At 41.2% G+C, this 22,447-nt stretch overlaps 1 protein-coding gene across 11 annotated transcripts in view; it reads right to left on the bottom strand.

The window, feature by feature from the left end:
• The window catches only part of ARID1B (AT-rich interaction domain 1B), a 413,974-nt gene that overhangs the window by 53,735 nt on the left and 337,792 nt on the right, over positions 1 to 22,447 (bottom strand). For all 11 annotated transcript variants that reach the window (XM_045009633.1, XM_045009635.1, XM_045009634.1 and 8 more), the window contains one exon: positions 2,978 to 3,123. In XM_045009633.1, the coding sequence (XP_044865568.1) occupies positions 2,978 to 3,123 (146 nt within the window). The remainder of the gene's footprint in view (positions 1 to 2,977; positions 3,124 to 22,447) is intronic.

Raw genomic sequence — 22,447 nt, 5'->3', positions numbered from 1 at the left:
TTGGTGTCAATGGCACAGTAAATCCCATTTTCAGTCATGTAACAGTCTTTATCTGTACGCTCTTTACCTCCTCAAATGCTGCACTTCAGCAAGAACAGAGCATTCTGACAACCCCCACGTCTTCCCTCTACCCAGCACAAAGTTATCATAATTACTGCAGTTAGAGCAGTTCTTATCTTGGAAGTTCAACCTCTTTCTTGCTTGATGTGGGTGGACTGGGGGTGGGGATGTTTCAGGACATGGGAGAAATGGAGAATTCCCTTTGCTCACCACCAACGTATTCTCAAATTAGGCTCCTCTTTTCTTTTCACCCTGGTCTGACATAGTGCATATGCTCTCTTGTAGTCCTACTTCAAGAAGCAGTACGGCACAATACACATATGGTGTGTGTGCTCACATCTCATATTTCACTTCCCATTGGGTAACCTCCAAATTAATAAGACTGGAACAAAAGGAAAACCTCACAAATGCACAAGAGGAAAAAAACCTCTGATAAATGTTTAAATTATTAAAAATCCAATATTTCAGAATGCATAACACAATAAAAAGGATATGACTAGCCCATACAAAAGACTGTTAGGATAAATGGCCTTGCATTGAACAGATTTCCACTGTATGAAATAATGAATGGCTGAATTATCTGAACAAAAAAACCCCTCTGTGAATCTTCCTTTAAACTGGTTATTCCTTAGGAATACATAAATCTTCTTAGGCAGGGAACTCTGCCATCTGTTTGTTGTTGGTTATTTTTGCAGCTCTGGGGGCCAAAGAAAAAGGAGGAAAAATTACTGCTGCTAATGGCAAGCCAGAATTTATAGTGTAGTTTCAATGCTCAGAAGTAATTTTATTTCAGCAAGCCAGACAAAACACATAACTACACAACCCAAATACAATATTACCTGGGACAGCGGTGGTGGGGGAAAATGCAAGGCATTAACTAATGGCCTGTTCAATAGCTTTTCCCTTTTCGTCCAGAATGTAAGTGTGCTGCCTGGAGAAATAAACGGCTGCCTAGCCAATGTTAAGGAAAAGCAATTTTATTTTATTTTATTTTTTAAAATCTCTCTGATTCCATTTTTTCTTCCACTAACAGAAAACATACCATGAGCACTTGAAAAATATGTTAGCTGGGAATACCTCTGCTTAATTGTGGTCAAGGGAAAAAAAACCCTGGACATTATTAGGTACTATGATGTCACTGTCCGTTTACTATCTGAAAGCAAAAGAGGACTGATAGTTGAAGAGGAAAAAAATTAGAAAGGATGAGAAAGAAGGAGGAAAGAAACAGGGAGGGTAGAGTTGGGAGAAAGATATAAAACCTGAGGCTCTTGGTAAGATACAGTTCATCTTGTACTTGACATGCTGTACTGCTTAAGCAACAAAAGGTAAGTTAGGTACTGTACCAGCTGAAGAGAGGAATCCCATCAACTTGCCTGACCTTTGTAACACCTTCCTAGTAACCCCACAAAAACCAAAGCTTTTTCAAGAAGAATAACTATAAATAGCAAGTGCACTGATAGAGACTCAAAGGTTTGGGCTCAAGCATTCTGGAGTTATGCTTTAGGGCAGGGATACTCAGACCTCAGTGGTTCAGGAGCCAAATTAGCAATTAACATTACCCAAAAGAATGTGAATTCATTGTTTAATTTACTATGAAATAATACATGATATAAAAATGTATATTATTCGCACAGCAAAATGACTGACCAAGCATTATTATTTTATCAACTACAATTGGTTAATAACATAGTAAAATATCAGAGGGGTAGCCGTGTTAGTCTGGATCTGTAAAAAGTGACAAAGAGTCCTATGGCACCTTATAGACTAACAGACGTATTGGAGCATAAGCTTTCGTGGGTGAATATGTCCAACGAAGTGGATATTCACCCACGAAAGCTTATGCTCCAACATAGTAAAAGATACTGAGTGGTTAAATAACTTAGATTGGTTAATTAAATCAGACAGTGTTTTAATATCGGGTGCTGCAAAGAACTGCGGGAGGCACACTGAAGAGCCACCTGTGGCTCGGGCGCTTCAGTCTGGGTATCACTGCCTTAGGGTCATTGAAATCCTATCCAAAACTCCCTAATGTCTTGGAGAATCAAAAGGACAAACTCTTACTCAGATATGATCTTGCAAGAATTTAGCTGTTAACATTTCAGATGAGGTGGCGAGCCTCTCAATATTATTGTACACTTTAAGCTTATTATCAACAGGGAATTACATTAATTTGTCTCTCTTTCACAGGTGCTACGGGGCATGGAAGCCACACACAGTGCAACAAATAACAGTACTAATAATAATTTTAAATTCCCATAGTGCAAGGCACAAAAACTGTAATACAATTTTAGCAGGTATTTCAAATATATCTTGTTTGCATTTGGCACTTTTTTCCAGTTATGACTGAATCCAATTATTTCATATAGTAAATGTCAACAAGCAAAGGAAAGAAGCACTGTATAGATATAGTGACTTTGCAATACAATGTATATGGTACACATTTTCAAAAGTAACTAGTTATTGTGGGTGCCCAACTTACAGCAACTTGAAGTGATCTGATTTTCAGAAGACAGATGCTCAGTGCTTTCTAAAAATCAGGCCCATTTTCACTGTCTCAAGTTGGGATCTCAAAGAGTAAGGCACCCAAAATTAGTCACTTTTGAAAATGTAAGAGTCTCTCTCTCTGCACCTCCACACGCCCCAAAAGGTAAGCCAAGTTTGGACCCAACTTCAAATATGCTGCCATAACTTTTCAAAGTCATCACATTCATGTACACACTATGTGAGAGGATTTGATCGTAGCAGAAATGTATCAAGTATTTCACCAAAAAATCTGAGCACCTCAACTCAGTATAGAGTCAACAACATGCACTTTATAAACTGTATAAAGGATAATCCCTATGCCATCATTCGAGGGCTTGTACCTTTAAAGAGATTCATGGAGGAAGGTCACTCCTGAAACGTTACCCACCATTACCTGTTGAACTGTTCACCATGTTAGGTGCCATGCTGTAAGGAGGAGCTTGTGGGTTCATCAGGCCAGAGCTGTTGTTCATCGGCTGCGTGTAGGGAGAACTGGATCCCATAATACCACTCTGATTCATGCCAGGAAAACTGCCTTGCCTATGTGAAGAGAAAGCACACGCACAGGCTCTCATTACGTATCTATCTCACTGCTGGGTGTGTTACGGTTTGTCACAGCATTCATCTCTTAGCATTCACAGGTAGCTAAGGAAGAGGCAGGCAATTAGTTTTTTACCTGCACTGGGGGGCTATTAGTGTTGAATTAGTTACTGTATAATCTGAGACAGAATTAGATCAAACACAAACCTCCAAAAATGTACTCACTTATTAATTTGAACTGATACAACATAACATCACACAAGGAGGTATAGATTATTATATGTTCCAAGGGAATAGAGTGATGGACTCGGAGGAGGGAGAAAGGAGAATTTGAAATTGGCATAAGAAAAGCAACTGGGACAAGTTCTGTTTAAAAAATAAAGTTTTTTTGAACCTATATTAAAGCTCCTTTGTCTGTCACAAAAGCCATACACCTCCCCGCCCCCAAAATACAAAACAAAACCAAAAACAAAACAAAAAATCCTGGGTGAGTGGGGGTCATTTTTAGGAAATTCACTTATTTGCTCTTATCAAAGGTGTCTTGTTTGCAATAAGATTTCATATCCTTGTGGTGGAGAGTAAACATTAGGTGTACATGAAAACGTATCTACACATCCTGGGCTCTTTGAGAACCATTAATGGCCAAAAGTAGCTTCAATGGAATTTCCAAATCAAACCATGTGAATGTCATATATTGCTGCTTGCTGCTTCTTCCCCCCAACACCAAGATACTGCACTACAGTAGATTTTTCTCTTGTCAGTCCTGACTTTGTTCACAGGGTTATGGACTCAGTCCTTCAGTAGATGACACCAAAAGAATTAAGGTAAAGAACCTGATTATGGACTTGATTACAGCATGGTACAAAACGTACACCAGGCTGCAATCCTGCGTACAGGTACGTATGTTCATTACTGACAAAAGAAATCTCAATGGAATTATTAATATGCTTAAAAGTTACCCTCATGTATATACATGTTTGCATGACTGGGATCTTAGTTTGCACAAAAAGGTGTCCCAAATGAAGACTTGCCAAATGATACTCCTCCACTCACCAGGAACCAGTATTTTTTTTTTGAAGAACAAGTAAAATATCATTAATTTTTTAAAAATTATCATCAATCTAGTAAAGGCTAGACAGAAGATTTTGTACCTGGGCTAGCAAATTTTCATGAACAAAAGGAATTTGCTCAGTTGTGTAAACTACTGGTTTTGCAGTTCTTTATAGTAAACACAATGCCCATTCCACTCAAAAAAATAGCCCCTTTATTCCTTACATCTCTAGTGTAATTATGTACCATACATTGGTATACTTAGGTCTGTGCACACATATTGATATTCATCATACATATATACAAATATAAAAACACATGCACAAGTATACTTGTGTATGCATATCTTATGTGTGAAAATACAAACCTCAAATCTAAGAGTTTCTCCATTAAACGTCTCATAAATTTTATTTTGTGCTTTTCAAAAAACAAAATAAAAGTTACAAACCCACCTTTAGCGACTCACATTTAACTACCTTACAAGTACATAAAATGGCATTTTTTGGTGTCAGATTGCAGGTTTGGTACAAATGCTTTTTTCAGCATTATGGTTTATATATATATATATATATATATATATATATATATATATATATATGTAAAATAAAAACAAAAAAACCAAAATGGAACAAACAAACCAATCCCAAAACATAAAACCAAACCTACAACTTCTGAATGATTTGACTAGCTTCAATATTTTTTAATTTGTTTGCAAAATAATGTTAGATTTCCAAGATCTTTGACAGGACTTGATCTTTTCCATTGGGAGTGGGGTACAGAGCATTTGGCTTAATTTTTCCAAATAAGTTGTGAATTTCTTTAAAGGAGTAGAGAATGTGTTGTCTAAATAAAGCATTTTTAAACAAATCAGTTTTGTCCTTTGCTCTGTCACTCCTGCGAAGAGGCAAAGGATTTCTTTTGATATGAATGAGACAACTGCCATACAATGTCATTTCTCTGCTGAAGCATGCGATGAGTTGTGGAGGGAATTTTTTAAAAAATGCATAGTGGGGCAAATCTCCAAGGGGAAATTATAAAAGGAAATAAAGAGTAGGACCATTTGGCAACAACTTCAAAAGAGTTCAGTGTTACAATCAAGCTTTCTTATGTAAATATCGTAACCTTTCAAAAGAAAGCACTTCTCAAAGTTTTGGCTAAAAACTGTTATATATCACAAGTATATCTGGTGGAAAAAAGCTTTTTACTCTGAATAAATGAGATCCTTATCATTAAGGGCTACAAATACTAACAAAATGGGGAAAACCTGCATATCTCGTTCTATGGCATAATACACAAAACATATGTTCTGAAAGGTTCTTTCAAGGGGTGGGATGGGAAAGAGAGACAGGAAATAAGCTTCAGAGGCCAAGTCTCTCTCATGTCTGCCATTTGCTTTTAAAGAAACAATGCAGATCTCCACCTAGCAAGCAAACAGAAAATGCTCTTCATTCAATAATATTGTTGAGTCTGAACTTTTGATGAGCTTAAACTTAACCCAGACTTGATGTCTCTGTCTGAAACTTTTAATCAAAGCTCTGACCTGCGAACTACTCATGACACCCCCCCTCCCCTTAAGTAGCCATCTCCCCTTTTGTCTTTTTAAATTTACATTTTAACCTGTTTTATCCTGTAGAATCTTGTTTGATTATGCATGACCATTATGATCTGTTAATCACTTTGTTTACTTCTGTGTATAAATATTGATGCTCACCCCTAATAAACTTGCCACACTTACTCCGAAGCCTTTTAAGCTAAGGATAGTGTGAGCCCGTTGATCAACGAAATGTTGTCTGGTCTCTGACAGATTGTGAGCCCCATACCAACTCCGCACGAACTCGGGTGCTGGAGAGGTGAGTAAGGACTTGCTTTTTACCTAACAATATTATAACAGTACTACAACAATACCATATCTTCTTAATAGCATCCTTCATGCCAAATTGTTTTATTAACTATGGGGCTCCAGGGAGGTATAAGGATCCATCTGTAAAGATCTGGTTGTAGGCCTGGGGGTTTTTAAATTGACACACAAACTATATAATGGGATCACATCACCTACCACAGTGATCAAACATGACACTTGCTAAGCAGTGCACAATAACATTATACAACAGGAAGTTGAAAACTATTTCCAGTTGAAACTGCAGGTGGGAATTAGGTAAATGTAATGAGATGGTTATCTTTGGCCAGGACATCCAAAAACCTACCCAATCTTTGAAAAAGTGCCTCAGAATCCTGAATGACCACAATGACAATAAATGGCAGAAAGAGAGGTTACTCCCCTTGAGCAATAACTGGAGCTCTTGTGTCCCTGAGGGTGTTCCACTTTAGGTGCACATGCTCCCCGGTGCCTTTGATCAGAGATTTTTGGTAGCAGTGCCCATTGGGCCTGTACATGCACCCTACACATCCTTGTGCCCCATACCAAGGCATACAGCACTGTGCAGGAAAACCACCTTCAGTTCCTTCTCTACACACTATGTTGTCTGTCATGATCTTGATGGACTTGTTTTTGAGTAGGGGAAGAAAGTGGAGGCAAGCATTTCTGACAGTCCTTAATTCCAATTCCAACAGACTGATGTGCAAGTGTTGTGCCCATTTACCTTGGACTGTGGGAGAACCCAAATGTGCTCTGCATGCCATGATGGAAGCGTCCAATATTAATATGACTGTAGAGGATTCTGGTTGAGCAGGATTTTTGCACAAAACTTCGAACGGATTCATCCACCAGATGACTGTAAGACCTGACTGGGTACAGATACCTGCTTGTTGACACTGCGTTTGTTGGATACATAAACAGTCCTAAGCTACCCCAGAGACATCGAACATACAACCTGGTGTTTTGTGTTACAAAAATGCAAGATGCCATGTGTTCCAGCAGTTTCAGACATATCCTTGCTGGAACTTGTCGGCTGAGCTGAAATCTTTGTATAAGTTTCTTTAGCACAAGGAACCCGTGGAGAGGGAGATAAGCTCTGCCCCCTATCGACTCCAGAATCAAGAGAATTTGTTGTACAGGGGCCTTGATTTATCAAGATTTATATGCAGGCCTAGACGTCAGAACAGATAAGTTGGTCGAACTGCCGATCACACCTCCTGATATGACTGACCCATGAGAAGACAATCATTGGAGTAGGGAAAGACAATTATTCCTAGACAATGGCAGTAGGCATCGATGACCTCCATGATTTTGAGAACACCCTTGGAGTGGATGACAGGCTTAAAGGGTAGGACCCGATACTGGTAATGATTGTGACTGAAAGTGAAAAGAACTCTTTTGTGGGAAGGATGTATCGCTACATGGAAGAAGGTAACTTTGAGGATGAGGGTTGCAAACCAGTCCCTCGATTCCATGGAGGGAATTATAACTGCTAGGGAGACTACCCTGAATTTCAGGTGTCTGGAATCCTTATTCAATTGTCTGAGATCTAGTATTGGCCTCCAACCCCCATTTTTCTTTAGTATCAGAAAATATCTTGAATAGAACCTTTTCCCCCTGTGTTGAAGTAGAACTGACTCTATGGCTCCTAGACTTAGGAGTGATGAGATCTCCTGTGTCAGCAATTGCTTGTGAGAGGGGTCCCTGATGCGGGATGGGGAAGAGGATTGGAAGGGTGGGGTGGAGGTAAATTGGACAGTATAACCCGAAATAATGGCTTCCAATACTCATTTGTCCAGTGTTATAACCTCCCACGCTTGATGAAATAGAGAGAGGGAATGTCCAATTTGAGGAAGGGGGTTGTGTCATGTGGCTGATGACACCTGGTCATTGGGTGGTCTGGATTCTCAACAAAACCATCAAAACTGGCATTTGAACGATGTTGAAGACTGGGATAAAGCAGTCATGACAGTTGCAGGCTTTTTCTTTGAAAACCTTGACCTCTTAGCTGTTGGTTCTGGTGGAAAATTGAGCAGGGCAGGATCTTTATGTTGACTGACAACTACTAAACTTCCTTTTATTTATAGATGTGTATATCCCTAAAGACCTAAATGTTGTCCGAGAATCCTTTAGAGACTCGTCCGTGGACTCTGCTAAAAGTTTCTGGCCATCGAAAGGTAAATCTTCCACAGCTGATTGCACCTTCTGCAGAAACCTGGACAACTGAACCCAGGAAGCTTGCCTCATCACTACCGCCGTGGAAATAGACCTGGTTCCAGTGTCTGCCACATCAAATGAAGCCTGAAGTGAAGTTTTTGCCAAAAACTGACCCTCCTTTAAAATGTGCTTAACTGTTCTTGAAATTCATGCGGTAAATGGTCAATAAAAGCATTAACTTTTCATAGTTCATGTAGTCATATTTTCATAGTTCATGTAGTCAGATGTTTCTGGTCCTTATTATTTGGGTAAGCTACATGCTCCTTTTAATTGACTGCGTCCATGACCAGAGAGTTTGGTGGTGGATAAGAAAATAAAAACCTTCTTGTCTGCCCTTGCCTCTTGCTCCTCAAAGGTCTCCTCTGGCACAGAATGGGGAGGAGGGACGGATGGTCCTGGGAAATGGGGTCCTGTGGTTTCCTCTGGGACTGAGTTGAGGTCCCTCAAAACTGCTGGCAGTACATTGCCCATGTATCCCAATAAGGCAGATCATAAGGCACAGGGGGGAAACTAATGCTGGGCATCCCAAGTGTTGGAAGGCAGGGGTCTTCTGGTGCCCTTCCTCTGTTGTATTTGCAATGGGGAATAACATCTCCTGGAACAAATTGGGGATCCTTGAGGAGAAAGTTCAGAATCTGAGTCAGTATGCTCCTCCACATATTGTATTAAAGGTAACAACCCCTCCTCATGGATCGTCAAAGGTGGAGAAGAGGCAGGTCTCCTAGAAACATGAGCAGTCAGTGACCCAGCCAATCTCGGGACTGAGAGGCATCCAGAGGTTACAAGGAGTGGAGACTCAGACTCACTCAATACCATAAGGTGTTTCGAGTACCAGAATTCCTGCAGTAGCAGAAGCACAACAGAACTCAGAACTGACACTGATGGTGTTGCAAAGGCCATTATGTGAGGTGCAGATGTTGGTATCGAGGGGGTCAAGGATTCCACTGAAGCTGATCCCTTGCAGTAGCAGTCTTCAGTACTAAGCCCTTTACCACTGATGTATGGGACGCAGCTGAAATCTTAACATGCTTCACAGTACCCACTGTACTCAAGAGTCTCACTAGCACTCGTCTCGGAGCCTGAGGCCCCTGGTGACCGGATCATCTTTGATGAGGAACACTCTGTTGTTTTGTTCCTCTTAACCCCTTCCTTACACTTGGAATAGAAAGCTCTTGGCACTGGTGGCTTGCTTATCCGTAACTCGGTCAAGGACAGTGCTGGAGACTGGGGTTTCAGTGTCATTTTCTCCTTGGAAGCTCTCTGTGATAGTGATCTCAATGATGACGGGGCATCGACAGACATGGGGGTTCTCTGTACCAGCGCCTAAAACTGGGTTTAAAGCTTGCTCCTTCATTAATAGTTTACACTTAATTTCCCAGTTTTTATGGGATCCTCCCGTAAAAGAAAAGCATGAGAACATGAGAGTCTCCCAAGCAATGAATGCAGTGGGAGTGCCTGTCACTAACAGAGATTGCTTATTGACAAGAGAGGCACTGCTACCAAAAATCTGCAATCAAAGGCACAGGGGCACATGTGCACCTCAAGTGGAGCATCCACAGGGACACTATTCAGAGAAGAACTGCAGTTTTCACTATAATCCAGTTCTATCCTAGCGCATTGGTTCAGTAAGGAAACAGAGAATCACCAAGCACCAGTTCTGTAGAACTTATGTGTTCTTTGGCAGTATCCTATCAAAGTACTGACCAATACTGAACTATATTACATACGGAACAATTTAGAGACCCTGATAGCTAAAACTTTATCTGAGTAAAGACTGTTTTATCTTGGGTCAGGTGCAGTGTCCAATACACACCTCACCAACAGTACTGCTCTATGATGGGCTGGAATGGACAGTTTCTGGTAAGGGGTAAAAAGTAGGTATTACTTCATCCTCTAATTCTCACTTCACAGTTGGTCTCCCTTTGAGTAAAGACGGCTGACTGTGATAAACTGTGCTGCATCAGTGCTATAATATGAAGTAGAGTCCATTAAGAACTGAGCGGAGATCACCAAACTCATTTTGATTAACCTCCAAGTCACTAAACACTTATAAATATGTTACGCAGCAGCTGCTAAACATATTTATATATGCTTAAGGTCATAGCATCATCTGTTGGTTGTTGGAATAAAGTCGAAAATCTTATGCTTCCTTCTGTGTTGTTTCACTGAAGTATTTGATACATTGCTTAAGAAGTAGTTATTTGAAAATATATTACCAATCTCTTCCCTACATGCCCCCCAAACTCTTTATTTTTGCAAGGCAACATTAAAATTAATTGCTGAGGTTTTTAAAAAAACTGTTTTTACACATGGCGTGACATCTACTGGTGAGAACTTAACTAATCAGCTGTATACTATACTGCCGAAGAAATCCAATAAGTTGTAAATCATATTGACGCTGTGATCACCAAGGAAGGAACTGGTTAAAGGGAATGCAAGTGATTATAACTAGGAATAACAAGAAGAAATTAAAAAAAGAAAAAAGTTAGGCTAAGTGTAAAGGAAAACACCCTCCCCTTGAGGGGTATTTATCCTTTAATGGAAGTGATGGAAATCCCATTCCTTTACTCATTTACAAATAGACTACAAAAGGCATATACACTGGAATATACACTGTAGGGAACAATTCTGCATTTGCAGGGGGCTGAACTAGATGACGAACCAGGTCTTTTCCATCTCTAATGTCTCTTATGACACCTTAGCATACTGTTTTCTTTCCACTTTGGAGGAAAGTCATTTGGGCTATTATAAAGTGACATCAATAGCTCAAAAAGCCACACTTATATTCACCTTTGTTCTGTTTTAACCTACTATTGCTACAAGTAATCCCTAAGGATAGTGATTGAACGAGATTAGGAAAACATTCTATATTTTTATTTACTTTGTGGAACTGACAGCACTTTGTGTACTGTCAGTTTCACTGTTTTGTTGATAGTTGCTCTTCCTGTCTCATGCACTAAGCATGATGACATCATTCCCATTTACTGTTCTGGAGAGGAGTTCATATTCATGCTCTTCCCCAAGCCTTCTGAGGAATGTACTCGGAACACAGAATCAGACAGCAGAGGCGGATTAATCTTTTGTGGGGCCCTGGGCCAGAGCAAGTGGGGCCCCCTCCCCACCCCTTCTGCCTGCAGTCCCCTCCACCCACCACAAACTCCTGCTGGGGAAATGGGGTCAGGGCACGGGGGCTTGACCTGCTCGCCAGCAGGAGCGTTGGGTGGGCGGGGCAGGCGGCCATTTTTCTAGGGCCCCTCAATTGGCCGGGGCCTCTGGATATAGGCCCTGTTGGCCCAATGATAACATTGTGTACAAGTTTGGCACACTGAAAGTGTCCCCTTTTCTCAAGACCCCTGTATGGAGCAGATAAGCGACAGGGACTGGGGGTGCCCAGGTGAACTCTCTTTCTTCACTCCCCAAGCACCTATCATGAGGCTAGGGAGCAACTGAAACCTGGAGGTTTGGGAAAAACCTATTCCTCCCTCCCCAAGCCCTGCATGGAACCCCAGTTGGGGGATAACCTAGGAGGCAGGAGCCCCTTTTTTTTCAGTTACCAGTCTCTTACAGAATGTTTTTCATTCCTTGGGGCCACTTTGCAGACCTGGGGATAGAGCTTAGCCTCTTTATGGCCTTACCTCAATGCTGTTGCAGAAATGGCAAGCAGGCAGGAGTGTGCACAGATGGGGGGAGGAATGACCTGAGCACCTTTAGTGCTGTTCCTGTGAGGCTCAATCACTCTCCCTTGCTGAGAAGGCCCATATAATCAGCAGGGAAGCACAAAAACTCTTACAAAAGTTCTTACATAAAATTGAACGTAAGAAATGTTTGGACTCACTATTTAAAGGGTGTGATCTCAGCTCATAGCTGAAGTTAGTCTATTTCAAAACATCCACATTTGCAGTGTTCTTTAAGAAAGTTAGGGGGATTTCTCTTTCATTTGCAATCAATCTGAGAACTGATTGGTACTTAAGCCCTTGTCTATGTAAAAAAGAGCAACCTCGGGGTAGCCTCGGTAGCAGAGATCTCATTTAACCGTGCATTCTGAGCTGAAGTAGTGATCCTTACATTCAAAAAGGGGGGTTGCAATGCTAGATCTGGTCATTATAACAAAGCAAAACAAGGCAATTTTATGAAAGAACAGAGATTACAGAAAATACCAGGAGTCCATGGCATAATAGAAGTCACTGCTATCTGAGCAAGAATTCTGTCCCTTAAACTGAGGTTCTATTACTTAATTGGGCCTGAAATCACCAGTAGGTTAGTGGGCTATTTCAAGCTCTTACAGTGAAACCATTTCATAGCACTGAGCTACTTTATGGAATGCTGACTGGTCTATTGGTTTAGTACCTATTAAATGCTTCCATCTCATGTCAAGAGCTCTTTGCAGTCATCTTCCTCAGGTTGGGCCTGATGACTTATTACAAAATGAGTATCAGAAACACCAGGCACAGTATCAGGAAATTCGAGAGGTGGGTCAGGATTAGCTATTCAGAATGATAAAAGTGGTTTAAGCTTCTTGCAAGAACAAAAGTAAAACCTTACTCCTCGCAAGGAAACATGTCAGAGTTTGACCTTTTGCGGTGTGTGTGTGTGGGGGGGGATTAGGTTCTCTCATTTTCTGTAGGTCTTTAGGCATAAATTTACTCCAGATCTTTAACCTACATTGGTTTTGCAGAGAATGCACTGTAGAATCTCAGGGGGGTAATTTGTGTAAACATTTTAAAAGGAGTATTTTTTTTAATGCTGACACATTGCTAAGGTGGCTATTTGATTACAAGCTGTGAAAATGAGTATGTTAGACTGTACTCACAAATCACAGTGTACTGACCAAATTGCCTTGCGCTTATCTGTGCTAGGTCTGCCGCATGACAATATTTCCTCTCTCTTTTAAATGTCAAAGTATGATTTGGGGGGTTGTTATTTAAACACACTGACCTGCACAATAACCAGAAGTATTTTATTTAAATCTGTCTTGAGCGGGGACTAGCCATAAACACTTATAATCTGTCATACTCTGACACCAAATGGGTTATTATAATGAGAGTAATTCAGGAGTGAGATCTACAAACACATTTTCCCTGCAGGATTTACACTCACATTCTCTCTCTCTCACACATACACTTTTGTTATGGATTTTCCCCCTTGCCACATTATGAGCTTCCTTGGAGAAGTGAAGCTGTAATCTGCCATCAAGGGAGGTTGTGAATTGGGAGAGAGAAAGAAAGGAAAGAAAAATAAAAAAAAGTAATTGCTTGCTGTGCTCTGACCAGAAACTCATCAGTGAGTAATAACTTAAACCACAACAAAATTGTATGAGATCAGGATGCTAGTTACAAAAGCCTTAAAATGGCATTTAAAGGTAAGTGTATGTGTGTGTGTGTGTGTGTATATTTGATTTTATATATATATATACACACACACACACACACACATACACACATAAAATCAAATATAATGTAACACTATATTAAAACTTAATCTTCCCTTTTTTTGTTAGCTGTTACTATAAAACTCCCCAAACATCTATTTGTCCCTTCCCTTGTTTAGTGGAGAAACTCTGAGTTAAAACAATAATAATAATTTAAAAAACAAACAAACAAACAACTTTCTGGTGTGATGGGTGCTGAGACCAAGCCAAGACTTTTGATAAAATTCATTTTTCAGGAGCGGGAGGGAAAAGAAAAGTGTATGCTTGAGTGGGTAGGTGGGCAGGGAGGGGCCACGGCTTTGAAATGCAGATGACAGTGAAGAAACATTATGAAATATCAATGACAAAAGCATGTAGGCTAGTACCAGTGAGGATGTACTGATACCACATCAGTGGAATCAACTCACACTAGGTTGCTCAATCACCATGCATGAAAGGCAACACTGAAATGTGGAATAATCTGCTACCATCATAGGGAAAAGATAGCACCCAGCATCTCCTATACACGTTATCATTCAAGGTTACATTTAGATGTGAACCTAAGAGGAAAATAAACCCAACATTCAGTTCTCTATTGGCCTGATTTGGAGCTATGCTGCTCGGTACATCTGAAAATTGTAGCCACGTGTTTATCTGTTAATTTACTGGCTGTCACCAAATCAGCAAACTTTTGCTGCTAAATGGTTCACCTCATTGGTCACCTACTCATTTTCCATTGGGATCTAAAGCCCAGTGAATTGTAGTGGCATTACTTACATTACATCAAAGTCTGAAAAAGAAAAGAAAGATGCAAGTCTAATTCATGAATATTAACATCATCACCACATAGCATTTACTTAGCTTTTTCAACTACATACCTCTAACCATCTGACAAAATGGGATATGTCTCTTTATCCCTGTGTTATAGATAAGGAAAAATGAGAAGCAGAATTAAGACTCAGACTTTCAAAAATGGTCTCAAATTTTGGTGCTCAGCTGTAGACACGGAAGTCCTGAATTTCAGGGCGGAGCATCCACAACTCCAATTGAAGTTAATGGGAGAGGCAGGTGCTCAACACATCTGAAAAGCAGGGCTGAGGTTTCTAAAGCTGGAGACTCAAATTAGAGGCCACTTTTGAAAATATGGCCATAAGGAGAGATACCCAAGGTAACATAACAAGATACATGTAGCACTAACCCACAGAAATAAATCACTAATCTCCTTTGCTCCTGATCACATATGGGTGTATTTAGCTAAATGTATTGTCCTTTGACTTTATAATCCTATTGTGGTATTGCAATATGGACTTGTCTACATGGTGCAGCAATGCGTACTACAGGGATGTGATTTCTAAAGCACAATAATGTGTTGCACTTTAACTGGTCTGCATAGATACTCCTGGTGTGTACTGAAGGTTCCCTAAACCTAACGCTGTTTAAAACAGTACTATGTTAAAGCGCATCAGGCACCATTTAGTGCACACCAGCAAGATCTACATGAACCAATTGCTGTGCGACATATTATTAATGTATATTATCCTACCGTGTAGACAAACCCTGCATAAAGCACCAGGTGAACAATGGTCTTTTATTTTTTTTAAACATGTGCCAACATTTAGTGGAATGACTGCAGGATTTAGCCACTAATTTTGATCTCCCAAAATATTTGTATTACACACTGTTCTTCCATGTGCTTTGAGGCGTCTACTCTTATATTTTCTAGTTTAAGAATAAACTAAATCATCTGCAGACAACTGCAACCTGTATTAGATAAATGCAACATAACGCTCGGTGACAGAGAACATGGGACTGCTGAAAAGTTGACCAAGTCAAATGGTCTGTAATCACACTGAAGCTATGCTCTCTTAGTGACCCCCGGCTACCTTACTGACAAGGTAGATTTAAACTGCAGTTCTAAAGACAGCTGCTTGTCTATTGTCCCTATGAGATATAATGTGTCAGCACTAGGAGGAGATACATTTCTTGGCCCAAGTGTAGCATGCAATGGGACAAAGAGGGATTCTGTAGTCCGAACAGTAATGTCAGGAGCACAGTTGGACGCTAGACAACCCAGCAAGCTCAGCTGGGCCCAAGGAGCCTTCTCCAAGTAGTCGTGCTTCCTCATAGGGCAGGGTGGTCAGCAGCCTGCTGAGCCTTGCAGCTGTGGCAGCACAGCAACTACTCAATGAGTACCACGCCTTCAGCTGCGCTTGCCCGGCTCTCCCTTCTGCTTCCTGTTCCAGCCTGCTTCCAGTCCTTGTTCCAGCTCTGCTCCTGCCTTGATCCCACCTGCTTCAGCCTAACTCTTGCCTCTCTGCCCTGCCCGACCTCTGGCTTGGGTTCTCAACCCTGACTTTGGCTTACTCTTCAGCTTGGTGTTCCTGATCTTGACTTCTGATTTTTGTGACTTGGCACCTGAATCCTGGCTCTATGCTTGCCATTGCTCCGAACTTCCACTACAACCACGAGGCAAGGTCCTGCTCCACCCACTTGCAAGTGAACTGGTTTGCTGGAAAAACCAACTTGTCTTGTACAGTATGGGAATGAAAGGAGTCAGTCAAGCTGAATCAGAATGCCAAGAGGGCTAGTTTAGTCTGGTTTGACTTGAAACCAAAATTAGGAGTGACTCATATGACTCTCTCTCTATGTACCTTCTATTTTTGTGTATGTTTATAAATAGCATTCTTAAAAAAGCAGAATGCCCTGTGAACTCCAATTCCAGAATGAATTACTTGAAAGCAGGTGAGAATCTGTTCCTGGTGCATTAACAGCCATAAGGTCATCAATGTGTAGCACTAAAAATATAAACGAAGGGAAACAGACATGGAATTTTTCACACTTCCCTATGTGCAATTGCTGAAGAACTGATCCAATTTCCCCCCATGTATTACTGCCACAAAAAGAATCCAGGATCCTCAACTTCCTCTGCCACTTTGATCTTGCACGGTGATTCTCACACTTCCCTCCACCAAGATTTTATGATGGCTCAGTCGCATTTTTGCATCACTTTTGAGCACTCCCTAGCTCTACTAAGCTCACTGTGCTGGCAACTAACTAAAATCCTGATCACTTAATGCCAGCACTTCAAAGTTCAGGATTTTCAGAGTAAATTTCCTTTGTCTCCCAGCACACTGAACACAACAGAGTAGGGTGCAGCAACATGGCAAGAGAGAGCAAATCAAGACAGTAGGTCCTGAAAAGTGATTTCCAGAGGGGCAGGTTTTCCACTAGCATTCTTGCCCAACAGCCTGGAGCTATTTAATTTTTACCAATAATAAAATAATATTTATAATAATATAATTATCAGCCTCAGGATTTCTGCATTCAGACATTCTCCTGCTAGTGACACGGTGCATATGTCAATACAAATCCCCAGCAGGCTCTTCCTGCATCTTGTGCTCAAAAGACACCAGAAACTCACTGAGGTCAGAGGAACAGTTTGACAGTTTCAGTGCATCTGCTATCATCATTACACAGAGACACACCTAAAGCTGTAGATGAGAGAAGTTGGGTAGCTCTCCCATAACATACGAAATGTAACCCCTTATACTTTGGAATTAGCTGTATTTATGTCTTTATTATTAATATTCATCTTACATTAGCAGCTAGTGGCCCAATAAAAATTGATGTTCCACCATTCTACATAGGAAGAGAGTCCGTGCTGCAAAAGGTTTATAGTTTAAGAGAAAGGCATTATTTTCTTTTAACCTCCCCTGAATATCCTTGATATGTCAACTCTGTTAAAGTACAAGCCCCTTCCTTTTTTCTCTCTGCTGTACGAGTTGCACATTGAATGTGTTAGGTGACAATGAGACTTGATCGTTCTTTCACTTTTTCCATTCTGCCCACTAGGAACAAGGGACTCTTCACCCTGTTTTGATTCCCATGATGGTCCCTGTAGCAGGGTGGAGCCCTGCTCCTGGTTTTAAGGGGTTTAAAAGCAGCTTGGCAGGGCTTGAGAGCTGCTGCTCTCAAAGCTGGGCTGATTGGGGAGGTAGCCGCAGCTGGGCCACACCCCAATCAGGCCACAGCTGGCCCCTATAAAAGGCTATGAGCCAGGAGCCCAATCACTCTCTTTCTGTTTCTAGAGGGAGATGGGCCTGGCTGCAGAGAACTGAGAGAAGGTACCTGAGTGAAGCAGGGCTGGGGAAAGGCTGAGGAGCTGGGGAGCTCCAGCCTGGAAAGCCCCAGGCTGCAGCCTAGCTATAGGCCAAAGGTAGTGTGGGTTGCAGAGGGCGGCCCAGGGGTAGGACAAAGCAGCAGGTCCAAACCCTCCTTGCCAGGGATGAGTTGGCTGAGACTGCAGTCTGCCCCAGAGTGTGGGGCTAGACAATGACTGGCAGTAGCCATAAACTGAGGCAAGGTGGGGATAGAAGGTGGGGGTTCCTTGGGGAGGGGGAAACCCAGTTACAGGTTAAAGAGGCACCGGGGTCCTGGGAGGGACTCGGGCCAGTAGCAAACCGGTGGATCACCGGCCTGCAGAGGGCGCTCCGAACGCTGGACTGAGCTAATTCCTGGAGTGACCAGCAGGAGGCGCCGCGGGGGTGAGTCCGGACCCGTTACAGTCCCCATCTACATCACACACATTTTCTTCCTGTTCTTCAGATTAAGGTAATGATGCAAAGCATTAGTTTCTCTGGCCAACAGACTGATCCTATCTACAAAAGCTTGTTATCTGGCTCTTGAAATACTCCTGATCATTCAAAAACAGTGTTCAAAATGACATCTCCCTTTCTCCTGAAGAAGCCAAGCTTTGTGATTGTCCTAGAAAAGCAATCGATGAAGCGCTGTATTATTAGTATTCCATCGATAAAGATAATATCTCTCCATTAAAAGCAGAAGTTAATTTGTGTTTCCCATTAAATCCAGTTCAGAGGCAGCAGGTTCCTAAGCTAGATTGATTCCTATACTGCAAATCTGTTTTAACAGAACTATAATTCCAATAGAGGGAATCATCTTTTCTAAATAACTAAAGGGACTAAGCCAAAATTGGAAGTGAGACAGTAATCAAATCAAAGTATCTTTAAGATTTCCGAAAATTCACAGCCACTATCAAAGAATCAATCACCCCGTCCCTGCCCAATATACCCTTGCTCTCACTATTTAAAAATGGTTACGTTCAAAGGAGGGAAGGACTGTTTATTCCTGAGGACTGTGGTTGATCTCTAATGGCATGAACAGCATACAGCAGTCCATTTGATGGATGAGTAACAAAAAACAGTCTTCCTAAATCATTGGTTCCATATTCCTGTGTGGGATCTATAGCCTGCTGACACCCAGGACTCCAAAATGATGGATTTGCTTTTCAGTAAAACAAAATTCCAGATAAAAATTTATTCCCTTCACTCCAGTACACAAATAATTTTGTTCAGTGTGAAGTTTCTGCTGTCTTTACACATTTTTATCTGCAATTTGAGATGATTTACAATATATATATTTATAAAAATCTTAAAAGAGACGCTTCCTGCCTCTCTTTCGTTTAACAAGTATACACTAGCTCAATTATACTCTACCCCTTCTGAAAAATTTCTTACTTCAGGAAAAACCTGTATATGGTTCTGCTCCCAAATGCAAAACATGAGCAAAGGAAGTTCACTTGAAGGGGGGAAAAAAAGAAAAAAAAGTGCCAGCTGGGAGTAAATGGCTATTTTTGGTGGAGGGAGGAGGGGCAAGGGTCTTTAAAGAAAAATCCATCAACCTTGGTTTAGCAGCTCAGCTAGAAAGCTCAATTACAACTATCATTAATATCTTTCCTTTGATCCCAAAGTCACTTAGAAACTTTGTATACCTAGAAATCACTTCACCAAAACACTGAAATGCAGCCAACTTTGAGGTGGAGCGCAGCAGATGTTTAACAGTTCACAGGAACACTACACAACTGTTTAGGCCAAAAAGCAAATACCGTATCATCCAATTGAAACTGTAGGGGGATTTTTTTGGAAGCAGAATGCAGTCTCCCTGACTGAAATTTATTGCTTTGGTATCCAAGCAGTACTAATAGAAGGCAAGGTGGGGCTCATTTTGACTCATTTTGTTAAGGCTCCTCTAGGAAATCAAAAGTGTGGGAGTCTTTGGAAGGGGATGAAACACCTTGAAGTTTTAGAGTTGTGGATAATCTGAAATTCAATAAGACTAGCTCCCTCGCATCTTCTGTCTTACACAATAATTGTATATTAATGTTATATTGGCTTGAGAGGATTAGATTTTTATCAGTAAATGTCAGTAAACATCGATCTGACTGCTCACGCACAAATCGATGAAAAAATATTCCAATGATGATGATAGATTACTGATAATAATTACAGATGGGCAAAGTAAGAAAAAGGCTGCTTGAGAACTCAGAGTTTGATGTAAAGCTATTTACTTTGTATATTTTCACGTGATGTTGACAATTTGTGTGTTAACCATTATAAAGCTTTAACCTTTTGCATCTCAGTGTCCACTATCATGAAATAATTAATGTCTGACCCCCCACAATTTCCCACAGCCGTGAAAATTTAAATAGATTAAAATAGGAAAAAATACTTTTGTGTAACTGAAAATTTAAATCAATAAAAATGTAAAAAATGCTTTAAAATAAACATGGATATTATCCGTTGAAACGATAAAAAAAGAAAAACTGAATTCTGCCAGAGAGAAGACTGGGCAGAAGGATGCTTTCTATAATAGGATCCTATTTCAAAGGCAATAGATGAAATGCCCCCAGTGCTGGCTCCAATTACAGCTACTAGTTGCTGTCTTAGCTTAGTTTACTTTGGGGATTTCACAGCTGGCAGCCTTACATCTAAAAATGGCCTGGTTTGAATAAGCATAGAAACTTGAATGAGTACTTAACCTTCCTGAACTCCACAACACTTCCCAGTAGAGAAAAACAGCACCTCCAAGTTCAGGAGGAAGATAGGAAACAATAGGAAACCCTATGCCTCGCCCCAGGAATAATACAAAGAGATTTTATTGCAGCACTTTAAACCTTTCTGTGATGTAAGCACTGCATGTCACAAGTGTGCTTTTTAAAATCATGATTATAATTGTAAACTTAAATTCCAAGATCAAAAGGGTTAAACTGGCAGACAATGTAGTTACAACATTCCTCTCTTTGAATATCTGAAACCATTACGGCAACACTCACCGTATCTAGGACTTAAAACGTTCAGAAGATATATATTTTTTGTAATTTAGATTTTTTTTAAAGTGTATTCCTCTTCCCCTCCCTCCCATTTTTCCCTTTTGACATTTTAATGCATCATGTCCATTACTGTATTTCCTCACCAGTGGCTTCTAGTCCATCAGTAGTATTGTATTATCCAGGCAGTGGAGAAAATAATATGGAAAAAGTGCTTTGCTGGCACCAACAACATGAAATATGAATTATAAATACACCACACTGGAGAAATGCTGATGGAAGGTTTGTGTGTGTCAAATACATATGCGTATATATACACATACTGTATACTAAATATATACAGGAGAAGAAGTTACTCATCTTGGTTCTTTGAGATGTGTCCCCCAATAGGTGCTCCACTGTAGGTGTGTCTGCGCCCCTGTGCTCCTGATTAGAGAACTTTCTTAGCAGTGTCCGTTCAGCCCGTATATACACTGCTCCTCGCCTGTCTCGAGGCTAGCCAGCATGCATGGGTGAACCCTCTTCAGTTCCTTCTCTATTGCAGAGTCATTGACAAGAATTCCAAAGTAGAGGGGAGAAGGGCGGGTTGTGGAGCACCCATTAGGGGACACATCTCAAAGAACTATTGTTACTGCACAAGATAGGTGGCTCCCGAGGAGTACCCACCACTGGAGGCTGGGACATTGGCATCGAGTCTGTTACAGATGATAGTACTGTGGCACCGAAACTGGTGTCTGCACCCAAGTCTCGCAGGACAGTATAATGTTCTGCAAAGGTATGTGCAGATGCCCATGGAGCCGCCCTGCAGATTTCTGATATAGGGATGCCCTTGGAGAAGGCGATGGAAGTGGAGACCGATCTTGTAGACCGCGTGCATATTGAAGATGGGGGTGCTACATTATGCATCTGGTAACAGCGAAGATACAGTTCGAGACCCATTTGGAGAGTCCCTGAGCTGAAATCACTGTACCTTTTGATGCAATGGAGAGGAAGTCTCAAGAGATTTTCTCAAAGCTCTTGTCCTGTCTAAACAGAAGTTCAAGGCTCTCCTCACATCGAGCATATGAAGGATGGACTAGACTGCCATGTGAAGCCATGGCCACTTGTTCTTTAACACATCTTTCCATGAAGATGGTGTTCCTGATTGCCATCACCTCACCAAGAAGGATAGGGGAGATAGTGGCTCTGATGGCGCATCCCCCTTCACTGTGTTCATCCCCAACAAAGTCACTCTTAGACCACATCTGAAATTCACTCCCAAGGTGACTTCCACATTTCATATAAATCAATCTCTGTTCGACCTGTAAACTGAACCGAACCACACTTGGAGGGATCTCATCCAGTCTGGCATGAGCTATAACCGATGTACCAAACGCAAATGCCCCAGAAGCTGGTGGCAGTGTCTGGACAAAATCTGAGGCCTGGATTGCACCATCTCTAACAGTGTGGAGAGCCTGAGAAATCTGTGATGTGGGAGGAACCTCTTCGCCTGGATGGAGTCGAGGTCGACTCCTATGAATTCCATCCTCTGTATTGGTGTTAATATCAATTTTTGTGCATTGATTTGTAGGCCAGATACAGGAACAGGTCCAGTTTGGTTTGAATGATTTGCTGGGCTTTTGTGAAGGAACGTGCCCTGAGAAGGCAGTCG

This window comes from Mauremys mutica, chromosome 3 (genome assembly GCF_020497125.1).
Source record: "Mauremys mutica isolate MM-2020 ecotype Southern chromosome 3, ASM2049712v1, whole genome shotgun sequence".
Classification (NCBI taxonomy): domain Eukaryota; kingdom Metazoa; phylum Chordata; order Testudines; family Geoemydidae; genus Mauremys; species Mauremys mutica.
Note: the sequence above shows the minus strand (reverse complement) of the source record. Positions and strands in the feature narration are given on the sequence as shown.